The sequence below is a fragment of the Gopherus evgoodei genome, chromosome 7 (genome assembly GCF_007399415.2).
Source record: "Gopherus evgoodei ecotype Sinaloan lineage chromosome 7, rGopEvg1_v1.p, whole genome shotgun sequence".
NCBI lineage: Eukaryota > Metazoa > Chordata > Testudines > Testudinidae > Gopherus > Gopherus evgoodei.
In genome coordinates this window covers 154510-171512 of record NC_044328.1, presented here as the reverse complement: position 1 = coordinate 171512, position 17003 = coordinate 154510, and the positions used below count along the sequence as shown (strand labels likewise).

At 47.0% G+C, this 17003-nt stretch overlaps 1 protein-coding gene across 1 annotated transcript in view; it reads left to right on the top strand.

The window, feature by feature from the left end:
- Window positions 1–17003, top strand: part of TCTN3 (tectonic family member 3) — a 95206-nt gene that overhangs the window by 24526 nt on the left and 53677 nt on the right. The window contains exons 6-7 of the mRNA XM_030568813.1: window positions 7320–7428; window positions 7518–7636. Coding sequence (XP_030424673.1) covers window positions 7320–7428; window positions 7518–7636 — 228 coding nt within the window. The remainder of the gene's footprint in view (window positions 1–7319; window positions 7429–7517; window positions 7637–17003) is intronic.

The following is a 17003-nucleotide window of genomic DNA, read 5'->3' as shown; positions in this document are numbered from 1 at the left end:
GGTCTTCAAACCACAATTTGAAAACTTCAATAACTCGGACGTAGGTTAGGGGTTTGTTATAGAAGTGGATGGGTAGTGATCTGTGGCCTGCTTTGTGCAGGAGGTCAGACTAGATGACCATGTTGGTCCCTTCTGACCCTAAAGTCTATGAGTCTGAGTCTATGCTAAGGGAAATTAGAGAGGCTATCAAAATTAAGAACCCAATAATAGTGGGGGATTTCAATTATCCCCATATTGACTGGGAACATTTCACTTCAGGATGAAATGCAGAGATGAAATTTCTCGATACTTTAAATGACTGCTTCATGGAGCAGCTGGTATGGGAACCCACAAGGGGAGAGGCAACTCTAGATTTAATCCTGAGTGGAGCACAGGAGCTGGTTCAAGAGGTAACTATAGCAGGACTGCATGGAAATAGTGACCATAATACAATAACATTCAACATCCCTGTGGTGGGAAGAACACCTCAACAGCCCAACACTGTGGCATTTAATTTCAAAAGGGGGAACTATACAAAATAAGGGGGTTAGTCAAACAAAAGTTAAAAGGTACAGTGACTAAAGTGAAATCCCTGCAAGTTGCATGGGCCCTTTTTAAAGACACCATAATAGAGGCCCAACTTCAATGTATACCCCAAATTAAGAAACACAGTAAAAGAACTAAAAAAGAGCCACTGTGGCCTAACAACCATGTAAAAGAAGCAGTGAGAGAGAAAAAGATTTCCTTTAAAAAGTGAAAGTCAAATCCTAGTGAGGCAAATAGAAAGGAGCACAAACACTGTCAGCTTAAGTGGAAGAGTGTAATAAGAAAAGCCAAGGAGGAGTTTGAAGAACGGCTAGCCAAAAACTCCAGAGGTAATAACAAAATGTTTTTTAAGTACATCAGAAGCAGGAAGCCTGCTAAACAACCAGTGGGGCCCCTTGACGATCGAAATACAAAAGGAGTGCTTAAAGACAATAAAGTCATTGCGGAGAAACTAAATGGATTCTTTGCTTCAGTCTTCACTGCTGAGGATGTTAGGGAGATTCCCAAACCTGAACTGGCTTTTGTAGGTGACAAATCTGAGGATCTGTCACAGACTGAAGTGTCACTAGAGGAGGTTTTGGAATGAATTGATAAACTCAACATTAACAAGTCGCTGGGACCAGATGGCATTCACCCAAGAGTTCTGAAAGAACTCAAATATGAAGTTGTGGAACTATTAACTAAGGTTTGTAACCTGTCCTTTAAATTGGCTTCGGTACCCAATAACTGGAAGTTAGCTAATGTAACGCCAATATTTAAAAAGGGCTCTAGAGGTGATCCCAGCAATTACAGACCGGTAAGTCTAACATCGGTACTGGGCAAATTAGTTGAAACAATAGTTAAGAATAAAATTGTCAGACACATAGGAAAACATAAACTGTTGAGCAATAGTCAACATGGTTTCTGTAAAGGGAAATCATGTCTTACTAATCTATTACAGTTCTTTGAAGGAGTTAACAAACATGTGGACAAGGGGGATCCAGTGGACATAGTATACTTAGATTTCCAGGAAGCCTTTGACAAGGTCCCTCACCAAAGGCTCTTACGTAAATTAAACTGTCATGGGATGAAAGGGAAGGTCCTTTCATGGATTGAGAACTGGCTAAAAGACAGGGAACAAAGGGTAGGAATTAATGGTAAATTCTCAGAATGGAGAGGGGTAACTAGTGGTGTTCCCCGAGGGTCAGTCCTAGGACCAATCCTATTCAATTTATTCATAAATGATCTGGAGAAAGGGGTAAACAGTGAGGTGGCAAAGTTTGCAGATGATACTAAACTTCTCAAGATAGTTAAGACCAAAGCAGATTATGAAAATCTTCAAAAAGATCTCACAAAACTAAGTGATTGGGCAACAAAGTGGCAAATGAAATTGAATGTGGATAAATGTAAAGTAATGCACATTGGAAAAAATAACCCCAACTATACATACAATATGATGCGGGCTAATTTAGCTACGAGTCAGGAAAAAGATCTTGGTGTCATCGTGGATAGTTCTCTGAAGATGCCCATTCAGTGTGCAGAGGCGGTCAAAAAAGCAAACAAGATGTTAGGAATCATTAAAAAGGGGATAGAGAATAAGACTGAGAATATATTATTGCCCTTGTATAAATCCATGGTATGCCCACATCTCGAATACTGTGTACAGATGTGGTCTTCTCACCTCAAAAAAGATATATCGGCACTAGAAAAGGTTCAGAAAAGGGCAACTAAAATGATTAGGGGTTTGGAGAGGGTCCCATACCAGGAAAGATTAAGGAGGCTAGGCCTCATCAGCTTGGAAAAGAGGAGACTAAGGGGGGATATGATAGAGGTATATAAAATCATGAGTGATGTGGAGAAAGTGGATAAGGAAAAGTTATTTACTTATTCCCATAATACAAGAACTAGGGGTCACCAAATGAAATTAATAGGTAGCAGGTTTAAAACAAATAAAAGGAAGTTCTTCACGCAACGCACAGTCAGCTTGTGGAACTCCTTAGCTGAGGAGGTTGTGAAGACTGGGACTATAACAATGTTTAAAAGGGAACTGGATAAATTAATGGTGGCTAAGTCCATAAATGGCTATTAGCCAGGAAGGGTAAAGAATGGTGTCTATAGCTTCTGTTCATCAGAGGATGGAGATGGATAGCAGGAGAGAGATCACTTGATCATTGCCTGTTAGCTTCACCCCCTCTGGGGCACCTGGCATTGGCCACTGTCGGTAGACAGATACTGGGCTAGATGGACCTTTGATCTGACCCGGTATGGCCGTTCTTATGTTCTTAACATCTTTCTTATCCTCCTTACTGGAATATAGTAATAAATTCATCCCTAGGGGCTGGGGGAATAATCTGTTCCCTTGTCTGTTTTCACCTAGCCCTTAGTTTAAAAAATCCTCTACAACTTCTTAAATTTTACATGTCAGCAGTCTGGTTCCGTTTTGGTTTAAGTGGAACCCATCCTTCCAGTATAGACTTCGCCTTCCCCAAAAGGTTCCCCACTTCCCAATATACCTAAAACCCTCCTCCCTACACCATCATCTCATTAACAGATTGAGACTCTGCAGTTCTGCCTCGCTGGTCCTGCATGTGAAACTGGAAGCATTTCAGAAAATGCTGCTGTGTTGGTCCTGTACTTTAATCTCTTACCTACCGACCTAAACTTGACCTCCAGGACCTCTCTTCTACCTTTCCCTATGTCCCTGGTACATACATATACCATGATCCTCAGCTCCTCCCTAGCACTGCACATAATCTGACTAGATCCCTCATGATAGAAAGAGGGTCTTCTCCTATCTAACTTCTCTCTCTTACAACCCATATCCTCCCTGCAGTTCTTTTCACTCTCCTTGGGCTTGGCTACACTCGAAACTTCAAAGCGCTGCCGCGGGAGCGCTGCCATGGCAGTGCTTTGAAGTGTGAGTGCGGTCGCAACGCCAGCGCTGGGAGAGAGCTCTTCCAGCGCTGCACGTACTCCACCTCCCTATGAGGATTAGCTTGCAGCGCTGGGAGCTGTGCTCCCAGCTGTGCGGCACTGTTTACACTGAGGCTTTACAGCGCTATATCTTGCAGCGCTCAGGGGGGTGGTTTTTTCGCACCCCTGAGCGAGAAAGTTGCAGCGCTGTAAAGTGCCAGTGTAGCCAAGGCCCTTATCTGAGGTCCATGAAACTGGATTATGCTGCTGAATGGGGTTTATGACTAGCTGTATGCATTGGGGGTGGGGGGTTAAGGTGCAGGGGCAGTGGGACTCTGCAGTGGCTTCCAGGTGAAGGTGGTTGGGGCTCAGCAGAGGGGTCTGGGTGTGGGGGTCTCGGCAGGGGGCTCTGGTGCTGCAGGAGTGGGGCTTGGTGGGGTGGTGGTCTGAGTGCAGCTAGTTGGGGATCAGTGGCATGGAGGTCTGGATGTGGGAGCTAAGGGTGGTGCAGGGGGGTGGGGCTCATCAGGGTGGGGATTTGAGTTCAGGAAACTCAGTAGGGGGTGGACTGGGTGTAGGGGGGCTCCAGATGCACAGTTTGAGGTACAGTGAGTGGGGTTTGGGTATGGATGGCTAGAGGGATTCTGGTGTACAGGGTGAGGCTTGGCAGGTGTGTCTAGGTATGGGAGTCCAGATGCACAGAAGTTGGGTGGATGGAGGAGCAGCTTGCCGTACAGTGACCCCCTCCCCCCACAGCTGAGGAGCAATGGGGAAGGAAGCAGGGGAAGATGCTGAGCTTCTGCAGCTGGGGGAGGTTTCTGGGGGTGGGTCTGACACAGCCCCAGCCACTCCTTGCAGAGGAAAAGGAAGTCCCAGACTCTCCTGCCTCCAGCCCAGCCGGGACTAGCAGCAGTTCCCGGCTCAGGGTAGGAGCCACTGGCCGGGGTGTCCCCAGCCCTGCAGAGATTTACCTCTCCGCCAACTGCTCCGGGTGCATGAAACTATGTACCCGTGCAGCTAGGGAAGGGTGCATGACTGCCATTGCAGTTTCTCTTTGCTTCTCTGTCAGAAAGTCATTTTTCTTTGGGGAAGCAAAGAAATCTGTGAGGGACATGAATTCTGCGCACACACAGTGGCACAGAACCCCACAGGAGTAATAAGTATGTGTACTATGGGCATATTGACCCATTGCTCAACAAAAGCAGAGTTAAAGTTGTATTTTCTAGTTTTCAGAGGTCAGAGTTTTGCTATATTTGATGTGCTGGAAGGGTATGAGATACCTCTGGGCAACCTTAGTTCTGCATTAACAAAGTGTTTTTTTTGTTTTCTTTTTTGTCAATGAATTACCTAGGGGTGGGGGGTTGTTGTGGGGTTTTTTTTAACAGCAAGAAATTTTGTTGGTAAGAATGGTTATTTAGGCATTTGTAGTTCTCACTTAGGTTTGCAGTTGATACAATGCTATGGCTAGGTAATAACAAAAAGACTTTTTCATCAGTGGATCTCAAAGATCTTTACATCATTATACCATTTTCAGATGGGAAATTGAGTCTCAGAGGAGTGAAGTGTCTTGCCTAGGTTCACCCAGCAGGCCAGTGGCAGAGCTATTAATACTCTCAATCCAATGGTCTCCCCACTAAGGTGCACAGGTGCTGGGTGATTCCTAATTGCCATCCCCAACCCCCAGTACTTTTTGTCATCATAGATGGGGATTATGATTATGTTTTGAGATGTTGGGAGTGTGTGGTGGGTCAGTGAGAGAAATCCCAGACATGGTCTATGTCCCCAAATCATAGCAGTTCTATTGCATGACACTTATAGTAACTAAGCACATGAGAGAAAACTGGTGTGTCTCTTCTTCTCCAGTCCTCTCCCCCACCATTCCCAGTAACATTTTGGCTCAGGAAGAGTGAAACATACATTTCTGGCTCGCCCTCCTCTTCCTGTCCCATTAAGCCATTCATTGGTATTGTAAAAGCCACTAGCACGTAAGAACTTGCTCTTGTGCTGTCTCCTTCCCTATGCTGCTGCATACTCATATCATAGGTGGTAGTTTACTGGAAGGTTGTACACCTTGGTTATGTAGCCTGAACTGCACACTGATCTGGGCCCCTCACTTCCACTACCGGTCCCCAGCTGGGACTCCTGCCTCTGCCTCAGCCAACTTCCTCAGGCTCCCCACCCCCTCATTTTGAAACCAGAACCCTCCCCTATACACTCTGGTCAATTTCCCTCTCCCAGAGGAATGATGTGCACCGTAGCTATTTATTTCCTGGATTTCAGATGTTTAAACCTGTTGGCTTAGGATGTCCCCATTCTTGTGCCTCCCAGATCCTGGCTGACGTGTGGGCGAAGGAGAGGAGTTCAAACAACCTGATAAGGGCAGGGTCTCGTAGATCTCAGGACATACAGGAGTCAGGGAGAGCCCCCAGGAGAAAGGCTCCCCCAGATCTCAGCTCACACAGAAGGGGAGAATTCAGGGCTGACATACCTCCTCTAATCCTCCAAGTTCCCTGTCACCACTCCCATCTTCTCTCTTCTCTACCCTACACTCCCATGTGGCACAGCAGATTTCAAGACAATCCAGGAATGTGTGGGGCTTGTAGAGCACTTAGAAAAGTTGTCCTTTAAACAGAAAACTCTTCTAAATCTTAACTACAGCTGAGCTGGTACTTTGCTATAATATTGTATGAAATTTAATCATCAGCAACAATTTTGGTATCTCCAGATCCAGCACAGAATAATCCTGAAAGTATATGAGGCTGCAAGAGGTGTGAAGTGGCCCATTCATTTCTGAGATTGTCTTGGCTGAACAAGAACACCACATGCAGATGAATATAGCCAGAAACAATAGTTCTGAGATGTCAACTGCTTCAGTCATCTCTGTGGATGTTCCCATCTCTATCTCCCCAGTGACGAGAAACCTGTGATGTGCAGCAAGCTTGCCTGTTCTCAACTTCTCAGTAGCAGTATACTCTTGATGCATGCTCCCAGCATGCCTGTCCTTAGCTTCCTACCCGGAGGGCAGGGCTTTGCCAGATGCTGGGTCCCATGGAAGGCAGGGAGTGGGGCTCTGACCTCCCAGAGAGACAAGGCACCCCCAGAATGGCAAGGCCTCACCCAGACTCCAGCTTACATGAGGGGGCAGGAAGTGAGGGTCAAATCCGCTTAGATAGGCAGAGGCCTGTCAGATCCTGGCACAGGGGAGGCAGGAGGAAGGGCTTACCATGCCCCTCTGGGGGTCTCTTCCCCGTATTCTGACTCTCAGGGAGTGGGGGCTCAGCCCTCTCAAAAGAGGCAGCCCCCCACAAGATCCTAACACATACCTGGGAGGGGAAAATATGAGGGTAACAAGTGCCTCTGCCTACAGAGTGTAACCACTGAGTTTGTGGGTGATGGGTGTGCAGTTGAATGGACACAACTCTGTTCTGCTAATAATGTTATGATTTTCTTGCTCCTCCAAAGGCCTAGTATGTGACAAGCGCAGTGGGGATAACTCTCAAGCGATTGAGACCCCACAGTGATGATCTCAGCCATGGCTTGAGCCCTATCTTTGGACAACATTACATTGATTAAATTAACGAACCTTCAGGAAACTTTTTTTCCCTGCAGGGGACAGTATTCTGGGAACCCTTGGTCAAATGATCACCAATTAATTTGAGTCACTAACTCTACCCCTGTACCCCCAAATGAGGCACACCAAATTTCAAGGCAATCCAAGTAACCATGCAGGTTTTAGAGTACTTCAAAGAGTCAAGCTTTAAACAGAAAGCTGGTCTAAACCTTAACTCTAGCAGACCTGATGGTTTGCTATAATTCCTTCCTGCATTGATGGTGTTAAGCCCCTTGCACTTGGTGTGGGTGTTCCATGAACACTTTGTAAATTCTCCAAATTTCCTTTTCAGGCTGGTGATCCAATCCAGACCTACTTTGCTGCATCATCTGTACGGAGCACACTAAGACAGCCAGTGGGAATGAGTGCCAATGGATTTTGTATTGATGGGAATCCTGCTGGTGAGTGTGGTAATGGTAGCAGTTCCAGCTTTATTAAGGATGACATTTCCGACTGCTATTTTTTCATGTCTCTTGTTCCCTTTTCTCAGGTTTCCTGGAGAGTAAAAGCACAAGCTGTACTCGGACCTTCACCAACCTGAGCAGCAGCTGCACCACTGATCCTACCTTGGATGCAGCCTCATATTACCGTGACTTCACTATATTAAAGGTGCATATCGTCTTCCCCACCCTCAGCAGTGTCTTGTACTGTGATTTGACATCCTGTTCTCCTGACTTCAGCACTGTTTTGCCACTGCCTTTTCAGCTAATTTAGCTATTAATAAAGCAGAGCTCACTTGTGTGCATTTCTCAGGGGCTCCCAATCACCTTGGCCTGTCTTTCAGTACAGAAACTGATTTTAATGAAGGATTGTTTAATGAAGGATTCATTCCATTCTGCATTCCTACAGTACTCCTGGATCAAGAGCATCCTGTCTTGGTGACTTGCTGCTATTTAATGAATCATTAATGTAGTCCCCATCATTAAAAAAGGGAAGGAGGAGGATCCGCAGAACTACAGGCCGGTCAGCCTCACCTCAGTCCCTGGAAAAATCATGGAGCAGGTCCTCATGGAATCAATTCTGAAGCATTTAGAGGAGAGGAAAGTGATCTGAAGCAGTCAGCATGGATTCACCAAGGGCAAGTCATCCCTGACTAACCTAATTGCCCTCTATGAGGCGATAACTGGGTCTATGGATGAGGGGAAAGCAGCAGATGTGTTATCCTTTGACTTTAGCAAAGCTTTTGATACAGTCTCCCACAGTATTCTTGCCAGCAAGTTAAAGAAGTATGGGCTGGATGAATGGACTATAAGGTGGATAGAAATCCACCACTCCTCCCAGTTTAGTGTCATCTGCAAACTTGCTGAGGGTGCAGTCCATGCCATCCTTCAGATCGTTAATGAAGATATTGAATAAAACCAGCCCAGGACTGACCCTTGGGGCTCTCCACTTGATATTGGCTGTCAACTAGACATGGAGCCATTGATCACTACCCATGGAGCCCGACAATCTAGCCAGCTTTCTATCCACCTTATAGTCCATTCATCCAGCCCATACTATTTAACTTGCCGGCAAGAATACTGTGGGAGACCGTATCAAAAACTTTGCTAAAGTCAAGCAATAACACGTCCACTGCTTTTCCCTCATCCACAGAGCCAGTTATCTCGTCGTAGAAGGCAATTAGGTTAGTCAGGATGACTTGCCCTTGGTGAATCCATACTGACTGTTCCTGATCACTTTTCTGTCCTCTAAGTGCTTCAAAATTGATTCCTTGAGGACCTGCTCCATGATTTTCCCAGGGACTGAGGTGAGGCTGACTGGCCTATACTTCCCCAGATTCTCCTCCTTCCCGTTTTTAAAGATGGGCACTACATTAGCCTTTTTCCAGTCATCCGGGACCTCCCCTGATCACCATGAGTTTTCAAAGTTAATGGCCAATGGCTCTGCAATTACATCCACCAACTCCTTTAGCACCCTCGGATGCAGCGCATCTGGCCCCATGGACTTTTGCTCGGCCAGTTTTTCTAAATAGTCCCAAACCACTTCTTTCTCCACAGACGGCTGGTCACCTCCTCCGCATACTGTGCTGCCCAGTTCAGCAGTCTGGGAGCTGACCTTGTTTGTGAAGACAGAGGCAAAAAAATCATTGAGTACATTAGCTTTTTCAACATCCTCTGTCCCTAGGTTGCCTCCCTCATTCAGTAAGTGGCCCGCACTTTTCTTGACTTTCTTCTTGTTGCTAACATAACTGAAGAAACCCTTCTTGTTACTCTTAACATCTCTTGCTAGCTGCAACTCCAAGTGTGATTTGGCCTTCCTGATTTCACTCCTGCATGCCTGAGCAATATTTTTATACTCCTCCCTGGTCATTTGTCCAATCTTCCACTTCTTGTAAGCTTCTTTTTTGTGTTTAGATCAGCAAGGATTTCACTGTTAAGCCAAGCTGATCGCCTGCCATATTTACTATTCTTTCTACACATCGGGATGTTTTTTTCCTGCAACCTCAATAAGGATTCTTTAAAATACAGCCAGCTCTCCTGGACTCCTTTCCCCCTCAATACATCTGTTAGTCTATAAGGTGCCACAGGACCCTTTGCTGCTTTTACAGATCCAGACTAATACGGCTACCCTTCTGATACTTGACACCATGCAAGGCACTGCATTTAGCCGTATGGAGTGGAAATCCATCAACCTCATTTTCACAGGGTGAGTGCAGGCTCTCCCACTTTTGTGCCTGCACCCTGTGTTTAGGCTGGTTTAATATAGAGTGTTCACTCCCTCTGTTGTTGAATCCCCCCAGCGTCTTTATTTACAGTGCCCGTGCAGTGCCCAGATCCCCCAACAGTTAGTGCCCCACAGACCCTCCCCAGGGTCTCCTGGCCCTTGAGGCTTCCTTCTTGGCAAGGAAACAGAGATACTGCGCTCCTGTCTCCTCCCAGGCTAGCCTCTCCACTGAGGTTTGCCCAAGGCTTTTACAGCCTTCTCCTGCCTCAGCCCAGCTGTCACTACTTAGCCCAGCAAGTTCATCTGAGCCAGCCTTCGTTAGCGCTTGCAGCTGGGCTCACTGCTGAGTACCTGCATCCTTACCCCTGGTCTACCAGCCAGAGAGCAGGCTGTAGCCCGCATTTTGACAGGGCTTTAAAGGGGTTTTACCCCTGCCCTGCCACACTCATGAAGAAACTTGCTTGCATATATATACCTGCCTCTGGAAATTTCCACTACATGCGTCTGACAAAGTGGGTATCCACCCAGAAAAGTCATGCTCCAATACATCTGTTAGTCTATAAGGTGTCACAGGACTCTTTGCTGCTTTTACAGATCCAGACTAACACGGCTACCCCTCTGATACTTCCCCCTCATGTTATTCTCCCAGGGTATCCTGCCCTCTCAGTTCCCTGAGGGAGTCAAAGTCTGCTTTTCTGAAGTCCAGGGTCCATATTCTGCTGCTTTCCTTTCTTCTTGTGTCAAGATCCTGAACTCGACCATCTCATGGTCACTGCCTCCCATGTTCCCATCCACTTTTGCTTCCCCTACTAATTCTTCCTGGTTTCTGAGCAGCAGGTCTAGAAGAGCTCTGCCCCTGGATGGTCCCTCCATCACTTGCACCAGGAAATTGTCCCCTACACTTTCCGAAATCTTCCTTGATTGTCTGTGCATCGCTGTATTGCTCTCCCAGCAGATATCAGGGTGATTAAAGTCTCCCATGAGAACCAGGGCCTGCGATCTAGTAACTTCTGCTAGTTGCCGGAAGAAAGCCTCATCCACCTCATCCCGCTGTCTGATGGTCTATAGCAGACTCCCACCACGACATCATCCTTGTTACTCACACTTCTAAACTTAATCCAGAGACTCTCAGGTTTTTCTGCAGTTTTATACTGGAGCTCTGAGCAGTCATACTGCTCTCTTACATACAATGCAACTCCTCCACCTTTTCTGCCCTGCCTGTCTTTCCTGAACAGTTTATGTCCATCCATGACAGTACTCCAGTCACATGAGTTATCCCACCAAGTCTCTGTTATTACAATCACATCATAGTTCCTTGACTGTTCCAGGACTTCCAGTTCTCCCTGCTTGTTTCCCAGGCTTCTTGCATTTGTGTATCGGCACTTAAGATAACTCGCTGATTGTCCCGCTTTCTCAGTCTGAGACAGGAGTCCTCTCCTCTTGCACTCTCCTGCTTGTGCTTCCTCCCGGTATCCCATTTCCCCACTTATGTCAGGGCTTTGGTCTCCTTCTGCTGGTGAACCTAGTTTAAAGCCCTTTTCACTAGGTTAGCCAGCCTGCTTGCGAAGATGCTCTTCCCTCTCTTCCTTAGGTGGAGCCCGTCTCTGCCTAGCACTCCTCCTTCTTGGAACACCCATCCCATGGTTGAAGAATCCTGGCTAATAGCCATGGATGGACCTATGTTCCATGAATTTATCTAGTTCTTTTTTGAACCCTGTTATGGTCTTGGCCTTCATAACATCCTGTGGCAAGTAGTTCCACAGATTGACTGTGCATTGTGTGAAGAAATAATTCCTTTTATTTGTTGTAAACCTGCTGCCTATTAATTTCATTTGGTGACCCCTAATTTTTGTCTTCTGAGAAGTAGTGAACAGCACTTCATCTACTTTCTCTACACCAGTCATGATTTTATAGACCTCAATCATATCTCCCCTTAGCCATCTTTTTTCCAAGCTGAGACGTCCCAGTCATTATTAAACTCTCCTCATATAGAAACTGTTCCATGCCCCTAATCATTTTTGTTGCCCTTTTCTCAACTTTTTCCAGTTCCAATATCTCTCTTTTGAGATGGGGCGACCACATCTGCACAGAGTATTCAAGATGGATTTATAGAGGCAACATGATATTTTCTGTCCTGTTATCTACCCCTTTCTTAATTATTCCCAGCATTCTGTTCGCATTTTTGACAGCCGTTGCACATTGGATAGTTCTCTGAAAACATCCACTCACAATGACTCTAAGATCTCTTTCTTGAGAGGTAACAGCTAATTTAGACCCCATCATTTTATCTGTATTTGTAGGGATTATGCTTTCCAATGTGCATTACTTTGCATTTATCAACATTAAATTTTTTTGGCCATTTTGTTGCCCAGTCACCCAGTTTTGAGAGATCCTTTTGTAGCTCTTTGCAGTCTGCGTGGGTCTTAACTATCTGCAGATTTTGCCACCTCACTTTGTTTACCCCCTTTTCCAGATCCTTTATTAATTTGTTGAGTAGGACTGATCCCAGAACAGACCCCTGGGGCACACTACAATTTACCTCTTTCCATTCTGAAAACTGACCATTTATACCTACCCTTTGTTTCCTATCTTTTAACCAGTTATCAATCCATGACAGCACCTTCCCTCTTATCCCATAGCAGCTTACTTTGCTTGAGAGCCTTTGGTGAGGGACCTTGTCAAAGGCTTTCTGAAAATCTAAGTACACTATATCGACTGGATCCCCTTGGTCCACATGCTTGTTCACCCCCTCAAAGAATTCTAGTAGATTGGTGAGGCTTGATTTCCCTTTACTAAAACCACGTTGACTCTTCCTCAACAAATTATGTTCAATCTATATTGTTCTTTATTATAGTTTCAACCAGTTTACCTGGTACTGAAGTCAGACTTACAGGCTTGTAAATTCCAGAATCACCTCTGGACCCTTTTTAAAAATTGGCGTCATATTAGCTATCCTCTAGTCATCTGGTACAGAAGCTGCAATTTTACATTTAAGTTCCTTCAGAACTCTTGAGTGAATACCATCTGGTCCTGGTGACTTATTGCTATTTAATTTATCAGTTTGTTCCAAAACCTCCTCTAATGATACCTCAATCTGGGACAGTTCCTCAGATCTGTCATCCAAAAAGAATGTCTCAGGTTTGAGAATCTCCCTCACATCCTCAGCCATGAAGACTGGTGCAAAGAATTAATTTAGTTTCTCCGCAGTGGCCTTATTGTCCTTGAGTGCTCCTTTAGCACCTCGACTGTCCAGTGGCCCCGCTGGTTGTTGCGGGCATCCTGCTTCTGATGTACTTGAAGAAAATTGCTATTACGTTTTGAGTCTTTGGCTAACTGTTTATGTTCTGTTTTTGACTATTTGCACTTCAAAAATTGCTCCTTTAGCCCTCCTAATTTCCATCTAATGCTTTATCTGCTACAGCATTTGCTCCTTTATTTTGACTTCCATTTTCTGAAGGATAACGCTTTGACTCAAATAACCTCTTGTACACCTCTACCCCGATATAACGCAACCCGATATAACATGAATTTGGATATAAAGCGGTAAAGCACCACTTTGGGGGGGCAGGGGGGAGACTGCATCCTCCAGCAGATCAAAGCAAGTTCAATATAACACAGTTTCACCTATAACACAGTAAGATTTTTTGGCTCTCAAGGACAGCGTTATATCGGGGTAGAGGTGTATTTTGTCATTTAACTATACAGGTTTTTTTTTTTCCCTTGCCTTTTTTGTTTTGTTTGGGGAATGCATGCAGTTTTTGAGATTATTATTATGACTTGGTCAAATATAGACTCCATACCAACTCTGAGCATTTTAATTTCTTTTGACCTAGTTCCAATGAGGAAGCTAGACAAAGACAACAAAAATGATCTAAAGTATAGTATCCAGTGACAGTGCTTGTTGTGATTTCCCTCCCTCTCCCCTACCCCCACTCTCCTGGAATGTGGAGATTAATTACATTGAAACCAGTGTTACTTAATGGCTCAAGAGTAGTCCTTGAACTGCTTGTGTGTGTAGCGAGGTGATGACTCACCAGCACGGCACCTCCTGCTGGTTATCCTGAGACTTAGTTCGATTCCACCCCAGAGTGCCTTCTGCTGGCCGGTGGCTCACCTGCTGCTGGCACCCGTGTCCCTCTCAGATCCCGGTGCCCTTTACCTTGGGGGGCTGCCCCCAGCAGTAACCCACAGTCTGGGTCTCCCCTCCCAGAGGAACCCCCAACCCTCTATCCCCAGCTTGCCTCAGTGGCTACTGCCAGTCATCATCTAGCCCACCCGCTCACTGGGTCTGTCAAGGTATTATTCCCACTTTGAACTTTAGCGTCCAGAAAGTGGGGACCTGCATGTACCCTTCTAAGCTTAATTCCTAGCTTAGATTTGATAACGCTGCCACCAACCAAAAATATAGTGTTTTGGTACACTTTCTATCCCCCAAAAACCTTCCCTGGGGAACCCAAGACCCAAACCCTTGGGCCTTAAAACAAAGGAATAAACCATTCTCCCTCCTTTCCCCCTCCCAGATTTTCCCCTCCCTGGGTTACCCTGAGAGATCACTGTGATTCAACTCTTTGAATCTTAAAACAGAGAGGAATTAACCTTCCCCCTCTCTCCTTTCCCCCTCCCAGACTTTCCCTGAGAGATCACTGATCCAAACTCCTTGGATCCTAAAACAGAGAGGAATTAACCTTCTCCCCCACCTTCTCTCCCCGGTGAGTTCAGACTCAATCCCCTTGAGTTACACAAGGAAAAAAATAATCAGATTCTTAAAAAAAGAAAGCTTTTAATTAAAGAAAGAAAAAAGTAAAAATTCTCTCTGTAAAATCAAGATGGAAAATGTTTACAGGGTCTAAGCTTTACATAGACTAGAGGGACTCCCTCTCCCCCAGCTTAAGATACAAGTTACAGCAAACAGAGGTAAAATATCCTTCCAGCAAAATCCACATTTGCAAATAAAGAAAACAAACAAAAGTCTACTCCGTCTTCTAGCTAGTACTTACGATTTTTGAACATGAGAGACTGTTTCAGAAAGATTGGAAAAAACTGGTTGCATGTCTGGTCCCTCTTAACTCCAAGAGAGAACAAAGAACATCCCAAAAAGCACAAACGAAGACTTCCCTCCACCAAGATTTGAAAGTATCTTGTCCCCCAATTGGTCCTTTGGTCAGGTGTCAGCCAGGTTCACTGAGCTTGTTAACCCTTTACAGGTAAAAGAGACATTAACCCTTAACTATCTGTTTATGACAGGGGCAGACTGCAGTCTGTAAACCACTCATCACTGGCAAGGGGGGGTTGGACCTGCTGTCTTTCCCTGCAGCCCAGTACCTCTCTTTAGGCCTTGAACAAGGCCTGCAGCCTGGGGAGTTGCCAGGCTGGAGCTCCCCAGCTCCTCTCTACCTCTGGTACCCTGCTCCAAGGCAACTAGATCCTTCTCTCTCCACTGCTAGAGAGAGACTGACACAGCTCCTCCCTGAGCCCTTATAACAGGACCAGGTGTGGCCTGATTGGGGCGTGGCCCCAACTGTGGCTGCTTTCCCAATCAGCCTAGCCTTTTCTCTAGGAATAGGGTAACTCCTTGCTACACACACCCCTCCTTAAAATCTCCACTCGTGGGGGTGGGGGGACTCTTGGGCTGGGCTCCCCGAAGATGGCCCTCCAGGGCTGCCACTCCAGGCCCACATGCATCCTCTCTGAAGACTCCCAGCTTCAGACCATCTCCCACGTGTGGGCTTCCACCTTCCAACTGGCCTGTTCCATGCCTTGAGCTGCGCCCTCAGGTCTGTATCTCCCGGACCCTCCACCCTCAGGGTCTGGGTTCATTTGGTGTCCTGTACCACGACCACCTGGGTCCCAGCCTCTTGCAGGGCTCACTCTGTCTGGGTTTCCTCATTGGCAAGTGGCTCAGTGACGGTCTGGGTCCCAACCGTCTCCATCGCTGCCTTTCCCACCTCTCGTGGGTGACCCAATGGCCAGTCAGCCATTATCTCTGTCTCCTCCACCCTGTCCTTGAGGGGGCAGTGTCTCTCAATGTGGCCCAGTTTCTGGCAGCCACAGCAGGCTCCCCGCCTCCTCACTGCCTTGGGCCTTTTCCCCTCCTTTCTGGGCCTAGCCCTCCCTGGGCTGCCGTGGATCATGTTTCCTGGGCCTGGGCAATCCCTCAAGAGGTGCCCTCGCTGCCCACAGGCCCAACATGTCCATAGCCGCCTGGATTCCCTCAGCTAGCGGACTCTTATAGGGACTTGTCCCTGTCCCTACTTGGGATGAGGTGCCCTGCCCCCAGCCCAAGAGGGACAATTTCTTTTTAAATGTCTATGCTGTGTACAGGCATAACACGCCCTACGTTCCCTGCCTGGCCTCCGTGTCCTGGTGCTGGGATTTCCGTCCCGCTCTCTCTGGTGTAGCTTTATCAGGGCCTGCTGCTCCTCCGCCAGCTGGCCCAACTGTTCACTGCACCTCTCAGAGTCTCTGGGGGTCATCAGCCCCCTTTCACCAGGGCACTGACGCCTGTCCCCAACCAGGGGTAGCACCTTGGGCCTCCGCAAAGAAAACCCCAGTATAGCCAGGATCCATCATCCCCTTTTTCCTGATCTCTGGGCAATAGTCCCACAGTTCTTGCTCTGCCCCTTGTATCAGGGGTGGACCATACATGCCCACATTCTGCACCACGTGTAGCGAGGCAACAACTCACCGGCGCTGCACCTCCTGCTGCTTTTCCTGGGAATTAGCTCAATTCCAGCCCAGAGCACCCTCTGCTGGCCAATGGCTCACCTGCTGCTGGCCCCCATGTCCCTTCCAGACCCCAGTGCCCTTTACCTTGGTGGGCTGCCCTCAGAAGTAACCCACAATCTGGGTCTCCCCTTCCAGGGCAACCCCCAACTCTCTATCCCAACCTGGCTTCAGTGGCTACTGCCAGTCATCATCTAGCCCCCCTGCTCACTGGGGCAGACTGTAGTCTGTAAACCACTCATCACTGGCAAGGGGGGTTTTGGATCCGCTGCCTTTCCCTGCAGCCCAGTACCTCTCTTTAAGCCGTGAACAAGGCCTGCAGCCTGGGGAGTTGCCAGGCTGGAACTCCCCAGCACCTCGCTACCTCTGGTACCCTGCTCCGAGGCAGCTAGGTCCTTCTGTCTCCACCACTAGAGAGAGACTGAGCCAGCTCCTCCCTGAGCCCTTATAACAGGGCCAAATGTGGCCTGACTGGGGCATGGCCCCAGCTGTGCCTACTTCCCCAATTAGCCTAGCCTTTTCTCTAGGAGCAGGGTAACTGACCTGCTACAGTGTGATTGTTGCCATCCTCTTACGTTTTTGGTTACAC